The sequence below is a fragment of the Anabas testudineus genome, chromosome 13, assembly GCF_900324465.2.
Source record: "Anabas testudineus chromosome 13, fAnaTes1.2, whole genome shotgun sequence".
Taxonomy (NCBI): Eukaryota; Metazoa; Chordata; class Actinopteri; order Anabantiformes; family Anabantidae; genus Anabas; species Anabas testudineus.
In genome coordinates, this window is record NC_046622.1 from 18,159,002 (window position 1) to 18,169,051 (window position 10,050).

At 43.7% G+C, this 10,050-nt stretch overlaps 2 protein-coding genes across 2 annotated transcripts; both read left to right on the top strand.

Moving 5' to 3' along the window:
* The first annotated feature begins 710 nt into the window (after nt 1–710).
* On the top strand, nt 711–4,719 carry ppm1na (protein phosphatase, Mg2+/Mn2+ dependent, 1Na (putative)). The gene is made up of 6 exons (XM_026371222.1): nt 711–1,113; nt 1,957–2,528; nt 3,919–4,036; nt 4,124–4,238; nt 4,336–4,399; nt 4,687–4,719. Exons 1-6 carry the CDS (start codon nt 711–713, stop codon nt 4,717–4,719), a joined length of 1,305 nt encoding a protein of 434 aa, XP_026227007.1.
* Nucleotides 4,720–6,903: 2,184 nt separating this feature from the next.
* On the top strand, nt 6,904–9,791 carry LOC113173283 (4F2 cell-surface antigen heavy chain). Its single transcript, XM_026376690.1, has 10 exons — nt 6,904–7,038; nt 7,143–7,527; nt 7,885–8,046; nt 8,127–8,206; nt 8,297–8,374; nt 8,453–8,508; nt 8,601–8,778; nt 8,966–9,073; nt 9,143–9,202; nt 9,319–9,791. Exons 1-10 carry the CDS (start codon nt 6,994–6,996, stop codon nt 9,679–9,681), a joined length of 1,515 nt encoding a protein of 504 aa, XP_026232475.1. The 5' UTR covers nt 6,904–6,993; the 3' UTR covers nt 9,682–9,791.
* Nucleotides 9,792–10,050: the final 259 nt, after the last annotated feature.

Here is a 10,050-nt window from a genome sequence, read left to right on the forward strand (position 1 = left end):
CTGCTATTTGGCAGCAGCTGCTAAACTGGAAATGCATGTGGGCAGAAAACTGGAGCATCACAAGTGGGCAAACAAGAAGCAGAACAGCATAAAGTGGTCTGCCAGCGAAAAGTAGAGAATGACAAGTAACTGGTTTGGATGTTAAATGTCTTGTATCTGGGATAACACCTCTATATATTATGTACCGTATCGACATAGCATTCAAAGCATCCCTGTGTGTTGTGTTGTCAAACACATAATCCATCCATGTGTGCCGACAAAGGTTATTTGGCTGACTTGCAGGCCAGGTGATTATCCAACAGTGTTACACAGATGGAGGGAGGGAAAGAGTCAGCACAGGGATAAATCAACAGAATTAGACAGACCAATAGAAGCACAGGTACTGAAGAGGGAAGGAGGGAGACATAGAAACAGACAGTCAGACAGAGAAAGAGTCACTGTAGAGTCAAAAGATAAACAGGACAAAAAGTGATTCTCTGACTCTCCTAGTGGAAGAGTGTATGTATGAAAAAATGGGCTTTATCATTTTCAACAGAGCACCAACAGTTTTTTTAACTTTTAAAAATCTTATTTAAATTCACTTTTTGTTTACCAGCTTAAGTGTTGCGCTGGACCTGCTGAGGAAAACACAGGGCCGGAGGAGGGGCACCAGGAGGAGACGGGCTGCTGCCAGTTCAAACAGGAAGCTTGAGCATAGGCTCCGTGGGGCCATGAGGACAGCCAGGCGGGCGAGCAACGTGGAGGTGCCCTCCTTCCTCCGGCAGCTGGTCAAAGAGACTGAGAAGATGGTCACCTTCTTCTTCAAAGGGGCGCCCAAAGAAACACGGCCTGGGGTGGAGGAGAATTTGGACGAGGACTCAATGTCAAGCCCATATCTGGAGCGCCCTATGTTGGAGAAGTATGTGTCAGAGGGGCAGTCCCAGTCAGGGCTGAACTATGCAGTGGCGAGCATGCAGGGCTGGAGGGCTCAGATGGAAGATGCCCACACCTGCATGTCCCAGCTGAGAGGAGAGCTCACAGAGTGGGCCTACTTTGCTGTGTTTGATGGACATGCAGGGACCACAGTGGCACAGTACTGCTCCAGAAACCTGCTGGATCACATCCTGGCAACAGGTACAGGACAATAAATGATTAATAAGATTAAGAACGATTCTAATTATTCAGGACTGCTACAAAATATATGTTCATTAATTTCACAATACAGTGTTCAATCAGAGCTCAAACATACTTGGTTTAAGGTTTAACTCGATAAACACATGCAGTGAATGAGCTGGAGAGGACACCTCAAGATGAATTTCTGATTCTGGCATGTGACGGTGTGTGGGACGCCATCAGTAATGAAGAACTGTGTGCGTTTGTGCGCAACCGTCTGCAGGTGTGCGATTACCTGAGAGATGTACATTACTTTTAAAAATTCTTGATGTTGTGGTATTTTTAACTGGAAATTAAATTTTAACAAAACACAGCTGCTAAAATCAGACATGTTATGTATTTGACTCGCTAGTCTGCAGGAAACATTACAGTTAAAAAGGAAATTAACTACAAAGAAACCTTTAACAACCTCTAACAACTACTTACTGCAATGGACCATAATCTGGGAACTCTTGAAACATGCCATATGTTTTTGGGCTTTGGTTAAATAAAAGTTCAAGTAATCCAGTTTTAATTGATTTTCAACAGTAAAACTAAATCAGAAACACTGCTTCTCCTCTAAACCACATTGTTAGACCACAAACACAGCAGATGTCGTCTTGCTGCAGTGGAGGTCTCAGTGCTGACCTCACACTATGACAAATGTTGCAGCATTGCGTTTCACAAATGAATCATAAAACAATCCCTCAGGTTTGGGGCCACGTGTGTTGGCCACTAAACAACTACGTGGCAGGACCAGAAACTACACACAGTGTGGTGTAAATCGATAATATAACCAAACGTTTCCCTTTTTATCTTTTGCAGGTAGTATCAAGGCAGATGAGGAACCAGAGCAGGTCAAGGATGGGATCCGTAAGGGCTTCCTGGACATTGATCGCCACATGCACAAACTGGCTCGCCAGGACTGTTGGGACAGAAGTGGCTCGACTGCGGCGGCCGTCATGATTACACCACGCTACATTTACTTTATCAACTGTGGGGACTCCCGCACCCTGCTCTGCCATAATGGCCAGGTGATCTTCTACACAGAGGACCACAAGCCATTCAACCCCAGAGAAAAGGAGCGCATCCAGAACGCTGGAGGCTCGGTGACCCTGCAGAGAGTCAACGGCTCACTGGCCGTTTCAAGAGCACTGGGGGACTTTGACTTCAAGGAGGTGGACTGGAGGCCGCAGACAGAGCAGCTAGTGTCCCCGGAGCCTGAAGTGTATGAGCTGGAGAGGACACCTCAAGATGAATTTCTGATTCTGGCATGTGACGGTGTGTGGGACGCCATCAGCAATGAAGAACTGTGTGCGTTTGTGCGCAACCGTCTGCAGGTGTGCGATGACCTGAGAGAGATCTGTACCCAAGTCATTGATCTCTGCCTCTATAAGGTGAGAAATCAGGCGAGTACCAGGTACCAGGGCAAGATTTGCATAAAGAAGAAACTAAACTAAACAATATTTCCTCCCATATGGCAGGTGAAGCAGCTATTTAGGTATTTAAATTGGATGTTGTTTCTAATGCACAGTTCACTCCAAAAATACATCAGCACTACATACACCATGAAGTACTACAGAAACCCCACAGTTAGCTCAGCTAAGCTAAACTAATTTGTCCAAGATGACTGGACTTTGCAATAGGCTGTACAGCAGATACTTTTATGAATGGGAGGAGGAGGGCATGGTGGGCAGCGTCTCTGCGAGGAGAAACCCCATTGACGTCGTTCTGTAAGTAGATTTGTCCTGCAGCTCGTCTTAATGCTTGTTAGCCACTGCTCTATAAATAGCTCTATTAAAGCAACCCTGACATGGGACAGGTTGGGAGAAAAGGTACACACGGGTCAGATTAGGGCTGACTGTGAGTATGTTGATGGGAGCTCAACACACACTAGCTCAGAGGGTTTATCCTGGCTGGGATGGGCTGCTATTTATTTCACCTAAAAAGACTTAGTGTAGGGTACCTGCTGAAAGGCTGCATGTTCCAGTACGCAGGGAGCCTCACTCATCACATTCCTGATGTCATTACCAACACGCTGATGGTTATAACGCTGCAAGGACTAAAAAGAGACCCAGCCAACGCTGGATGTTTAATACAGATATTGATATTTAAAGTTTGATTTTCAAAAATCATCAGCCAAAAGTTGAATCTTTTAAAGACAATACAACATTGTCTAAATGACCTCAAACTTAGCTCAGCTTTTCTGTACTGTAATCCCTTTGTTATTCATCAGCCCACATGTACACTCAATCACAGTGTGGAGATAGAGGAGATTAATCCTGCATGTTGGTAATGTATCAGCACATGATAATCCAATCAGATCAACCAAAATCTCTATCTATAGACTTTGGTCCACTACTGTTTTTCCTTATCAACAAATAAAGTGGTGGAGGGGAAAACTACCAGTACAAATGTCAAAATATTCTGTTATAAGTTCAAATACAACAACTGCTGAGGTATTATCAGTAAAATGTATTTGAAATACATTACTAAAAGTCAAGATAGCCATTGTGCATCCAGGTTGTACTGTGTATTATTATAGTTAGTGACTTAGTTTACAGTATAACCAGCATCGTTATGTAAAACCTGGTCAAGGTGGAGCTAATACAGTAGTAGTAGTAGTAGTAGGAGAAGTAGAAGGAGTAGTTCAGCCTACATAACATAACAACAACATTTTCTATTAGTAGTTATCTACCTTCACTGTCTATTTCACTTCCATCCACACACCCACTGTGTCAGACTATCTTATATCTGATAATCGTGGTGCTGTGTCTCCCTCTGTAGGGCAGCTTGGACAACATCAGCATCATCATTGTCTGCTTCCCGGGCGCCCCCCAGGTGTCACAAGAGGCGTTGAAGCAGGAGGCTGAGCTGGAGCAACAGATTGACGTGAAAGTGGAAGGTGATCAGCTGCAGAACAAAACCCCCACAGCAAAACACTCCCTCCCTAATTTGATAACTATAGTGTCTTGACTCTCTGTCTTCGCAGAAATTATCCAGATGATAAGGTCCAAAGATGAGGACCCTGACCTCCTTTACGTGATCAAATTCCTGGCTGCAGAAGAAATGCCCGGTCTTCCTCCAGGAGGAGGCATCACCAGCAAGTAAGCCTGAGCCAATCGTATCCACAAATTCTGAGGAATGAAAACCATTTCATTTCAGTGCACTGCCAGATTTCTGTCTTTCTTTCTTGATTTGCAGGAGAGACTGTATCATCTCTTCATATCAGAAACACATTATGTCTCTCAGAAGTCAGGAGCCCATGGTGAGACTATAGATAATAATTTTAGTGGTTTAAGATTTTAAAGTACAAAGTTCTCTTTTTTTATTTCTAGTGTAGTAAATGTATTTTGTTATTGTTAAAACGACAATTTTATCTGTGAAATGTCAGAAAAACTGCTCGTTTTGTTTAGGACAAAGCTGGAAACCTATACATTTTAAGAGCTAGAACCAGAAATATGTATTATTATTTTAATATTTATGTTTTATCCACCTATAATATAAGGTACAGCAACTCTGGTAGACGTAATTTCATGTCTTGTGATGTTTAAGGACATCGAGGGATCGGAGGAAGACTCAAGCTAAACCTGTTACCATAGAAACAGCTTCACCATCTTCGTGGAGACCAGCTTAAATGAAAAATGTAACACATTTGATGAGTACTAAATTAAAATAAAAAATTTATTTGAAATGTGGATGTGCGAAGTCTGTATTTTGTTTTTGGTTTACTTTTTTTTTTACCCACACAGTTTCTGGGGAGAGTCCAGTATCTATCAGTAAGATGCTATAATAGATCACTGTAACTGTAAATGTGGAAAATAACATTTTTCTGACATTTCCTTATTAGTTTAAAGCAATAAATTACACCAAGATCCAAATGATTTATGCACTCTACATGTGGGCTGCACGTGCATCAGAGAGTCCCATGATGGAATGGAGTACATCTCAGTAAATAAATAGTTTGCACAATGCTGCCAGGGATCAAAGGTGAAATGGGTAGCAATGACTTGTTACTGCAAGAACATCAACATGTCTCATAAGAGAAGAAAGCCAGTGGGAGAGACACAAAGGGATAAGCAATGCAAGAAGGGGCTGCAGACAGTGATAGATGGGCCAGGCCAGGGGATGAGGATGACATGTTCCCAGGAATTAGCACACATACCTCATTAAACGTGCGCCCTGAGGCACTTTGGAGTGGATGTGCGATGTCTTACATGAGCCTGTGATTTAAAAGCTCAGCTCATGCAGTTAACGTTACAGTTAACAGATCTATACAGTCTGATTGAGCTCACGTGTACAGTGCATTTAAATATGTTGTTACCAGTTCCTGATCTTCGTTTATCAATTTACAATATTCCAAACATCCAGAGCGGCTTCTTTTGAACATTAAGATCTGCAGTGGTTTAAGGCTCCAATACTTCATCTGTGTCGTTGATTCATTTCGCGTTATGTCTATAATTTGCTCAGTTTGTTCTGTGTCAACAGACCACTCTACACAATGTTTAGTTAATAAGAGAATATAAAAGACAAAACTAAAAGCAAACTACTCATTTTTGGGAGACCACAGGCAAAAACAACTCAAATCATTTACTGATTATTAAAATATTGTATCAATATTGTATTGTATCGAGTAATAAATGCAGCTAATCCACTTGACTTCAACCTGTGTTCCTGCACAACACAAAACAATAGTGGATGGATTTTTTACAGTTCTGCTTTTCACTGACACATTGACAGGACACAAGTCAAATAAGTGTTCAGCCTACAGTATCTACAGTAAAAATTCAAGTCAAAGTCAAAACCACCACATGAGGGACTTAAAGGGGGCTCTCTATAGCAGGCATAGGTTCTTCAGAATGTGCTGAAAGGGTGTGGTGAGGCTCAGCACCTCTGTATTAATTGGCTGACAGTGTCCTTCTCACCTCCTCACTCCACTCAAATACTCAACTCAGCACTGCTCAGCTGGGAGCATTCGTGGACAAAGTTAAAGCAGCAGGAGAAGTGGAAAAGAAAAACGGGATCCGAGAGGGAGGAAGAAGAAGAAACCTCAGACAGAACAAGTGAGTAATGATGGTGTTTAGATTTGGGATAGATAGCGATCAGTGTTGCATACCAACAGGATGGTGTTGGATTTGAAATAGCTGAAGTCTTTCATTGTTAACAAATTACTAAGCCGAAAAGCAAAAGGAAACTATCGAATGATCAGGCCTCATACGCCACCGGAGGGCCCCAAAACCAAAAGCTACTGTCAGCAAAATCCTGAAAAGATTTGTAGGACCTGCAGTAGTGGTTTGGAGGATGCACTTTTCTCATTATAACTAATGGGTTTTGACATTTGATGGAGTTAAAATGATATATAAAATAACAATATGTGAAATTATAACAATTGGATATTTAATTATAATAGAAATATTTTCACATCTGCAATAAGTTACATGTTGTCAATACATGCGGTCCCTTATTTAAAGGCATGGGCATTAGTTTTTTTTTTTTGTTGTTTTTATGTGATACTTTACAAAAGATTCAGTGTAGAGACTAAATAATCTGAAACCATTCAGATGGTACAACAGGCCAGATGGTACAGTGTCTATATTATCTGAGAGGAAATCGAATCTGGAAACTCCCGGTCCCTCCTGCTAATGACCAGGATGTGATCAATTTGCAGGAGGACCAGGTCTGGCCAATCAGCGCAGGCCTGGCCCTGAAGCCCACCAAGGGTTAATTGAATGAATTGAAACACCTGTGTAAAAGAGCCAGTAGCGGGGGAGGTGTGTGTGCAGGTCATGGCAGCTCTGCCTGCCGAGTGTGTGTGTAGTTGTGTGTAGGATCGGTGGCCCCTGCAGCCCTCCTGCGGTTCATATGGAGCAAACTGGTAAAGAGGTCGCTGAGGACACAGGCAGCACGGTATGGGAGCGGGTCTAAAGCGACCGTGAGGCTCAGCACGACTTCTTACTGTTCACCTACACTCACTTAACCTCCTGTACTGACTGTGTGCCGCTCACCTGCAGCCCGGCAGGATGGACGCAGGAGACACCGGGTACGGCAGCGTGCAAGGCCGCGGGCAGCCGGGCGGCGCAGGCGGCTCAGAGACGGCACCGCTGCTCATCCCGGAGCCTGCCCCCGGACCGGAACCGGTCCAGCATTGGAAGCCCATGACCAAGCAGGAGCTGGAGAGCGCCGCGGGGGGGCCGGGGTGGCGGAAGATGCGTTGTTACCTGGTGCTGCTGTTCTGGCTGGCCTGGGTGGCCATGCTCGCCGGATCCATCGCCATCATAGTGATGAGCCCCCGTCCGGCTGTCGTGCCGCTCAAGTGGTGGCAGAAGTCGCTGTTCTACCGGCTGCAGCCCGACCTGTTCATGGAGGCGCAGACCGAGGGGTCAGGGGGCATCAACGGTGAGGACATGGCTTTTTATTTATCTATAAATATAGTGAGCTTCCTCACCTGTCCACTGAGGTGACCCCTCACCTCACAGTGTGTACGGATTCTAATGTTAGAATAATACTAAACTAAACACGTTAATTTATGAAGATGCTGAATATCAAAATAAATTAAAATCTGGACAGGCCTTTTCTTTTTTTTTTTTTTTTTTTTTTTTTTTTTTATTTAAAAATAACTGAGTCTTCAAGGCCGTCATGTCACCAGTCCTGTGATGCAGCTTTACATCTTCTTAAAGTATATTTTTAAATTGCAGTGTGGTAAATAAAATGAACTTGGGTGACTGAAATGATGCCTGTTTAATGTGCTTGAAGCCATGTGTGAGCAGCTTCCCTACCTCAAGTCTCTGGGTATAGGAGCTCTAATCCTGGAGGGTCTGTTTGATGAAGAGGTGTCTCCTTTAGACCTTAACAACGCTGGAAGGTTTGGGGCCCTGCCTCAGATCAAACATCTGATCGCAGCAAGCACCAAAACAGGTGAGTGACTGCTGTCAGGTGGCCTCTACAGCTGGATTTGTCCTGCCTTATTGTCACTGGATTGCTTACTGCTCCTTCAGGGCTCAAAATGGTGTTGGACCTCTGTGAACTGGATCTGTTGGGACCTCATGATGTATCAAGAAACACAGCAACAATACAAGTAAGTGGTCCTGCTTAAATATGTTAAGGTCTAACAGATGCTGCATTTCCTAAAACATCACCTTCTTTTGGTTGTCACCCCACCTCCCAGCATGCACTACGGTTCTGGCTGGAGCAAGGCGTGGCAGGTTTTGCGATCTGTGATAATGATGCAGCGTATTCAGAAAAGGTAAAATGATCACTTGAATTTCCCTCTAAGCAGCGTTTCTATAAGCTCAGTGTTTCCAATAGAATATTAAAATTTCAGACTCTGCTGGAGTGGAGAGATGTCATCAATGAATTCAGCAGTAAGGATGAAGAAAGGTATCGTTGGCCACGCAGATGCAGACTGAACACTGTACATTATGACAGGAATCTCTAGAGTTGTTAAACTGGGCCTGTCTGCATCTCTTCAGAATCGTGGTGGTAAAACAAACAAGAGATGTCCTGCTTCCTCTAAACTTTACGCTGGTGAATTTAGTCATGAGGACAATTCTGCCATCTTCACGTCATCACCTCTCTACTCCCGAAGTGGCAGCTGCCATAAAGACGCGCCTGCAAACAACAGAAGAAAATATATGGCCGAGTTGGACAGTAAGACGTAGACTTTAGACGTGTAGACATAATTTATGGAATTCATATTTAAAAAAATCTATTACAAGTGGTGGTTTCCTGAATAAAGGCTGTGTTTAAAAAAACGGACGTACAGTGAGCCATTACTGCCATTTAGTTTGATTAACACCATTCACTTGACTGATACACCCTTAATGTGTTTCTGCAGATTGGAGGCAAAGCGTCTCATGACTTAAAGAAATTACTTCTGGTGTTGATGATGACTATGCCAGGATCCCCTGCAGTCCAGTATGATGATGCAATTGGCCAAACACAGGTAAAATCCTCAGTGGGTTTGTTAATTCTGAATTGTAAGTTACCAAATTAAACTTCATGCTGCCCACAGAACGAGTCTCTGAAAGTCAGCTTTTCACATGAAGAGAAGAATGAATCATCAGACACTGAGGTGAGTGCTAAGACTGTGGTCCCTATCTACTCTAAAAGTGTAGTAACAGAAACAAAACATCAACTGGGTGGGGTTATATTTAACTTTGACACTGACCTCTACCATCACTCCCTCAGGACAAGCTCACACCCAATTCAACTGTGGCTCTCTTCAGCTCCCTTAGTCGTTCCCGAGCCAGAGAAGAAGCTATTCTGTACGGTAGCCTCACATTCCTTCCCTACAGGATCCCCACCAACTCTTCGTCCAACTCCACTCTTTCATATAGTCCAATCCTGGCCTTCCTGCGTTCCTGGGGTTGTGTCCACTTCCTTGTTCTGCTCAACGTCGGGTCTGAATTTCACATTCTGGATCCTGCCTGGGACCCCGGCCTGCACAAGGAAGGAGTGTTCGTGGCCAGCACAGGAATGGACCGCCTGGGGCCCATATCTCTGAACACACTGGAACTGCAGCCCCATGAAGCGGTCGTCATTAAATTTTAGGTGGGAAGCGACTTAAGCATCTCTGTAATGGTCTGGACATTTAGGTGCTAGGATGTGGGGCGGTGGTCTCACCTGATGTCTTTGTTTTTTTTTCCTGATTGGTGCCCGGAGCTCACTGAAAATAAAATAATTTGTTTGAAATTGTTTCTGAAGAGTAGTCTTGTCTAATTCAATCTGAACTCCTGAACGCCAGTTTGAGACAGGATGAGACTTATTTATATTCTTGCATAAGCAGCAGAGAAGGGTGTCAAGCTCATGAATGTAATGTTAGATAAAATGCTATTTAACTTAGTGGACTGTTGGTCTGCTGCCCTCGCTTTTGTGTGGTGCCGTTTCTTGTTCTGCTTTGAGCCACAACATGTGAGCTAG

Coding starts and splice junctions, on each gene's coding strand:
- ppm1na (XM_026371222.1), top strand. CDS start 711: ATGAGGACAGCCAGGCGGGCGAGCAACGTGGAGGTGCCCTCCTTCCTC. Junction 2,529..3,918: donor TTGATCTCTGCCTCTATAAG/GTGAGAAATCAG, acceptor CTCCCTCTGTAG/GGCAGCTTGGACAACATCAG. Junction 4,037..4,123: donor GATTGACGTGAAAGTGGAAG/GTGATCAGCTGC, acceptor CTGTCTTCGCAG/AAATTATCCAGATGATAAGG.
- LOC113173283 (XM_026376690.1), top strand. CDS start 6,994: ATGGAGCAAACTGGTAAAGAGGTCGCTGAGGACACAGGCAGCACG. Junction 8,047..8,126: donor CGCAGCAAGCACCAAAACAG/GTGAGTGACTGC, acceptor CTGCTCCTTCAG/GGCTCAAAATGGTGTTGGAC. Junction 8,509..8,600: donor AGCAGTAAGGATGAAGAAAG/GTATCGTTGGCC, acceptor GCATCTCTTCAG/AATCGTGGTGGTAAAACAAA.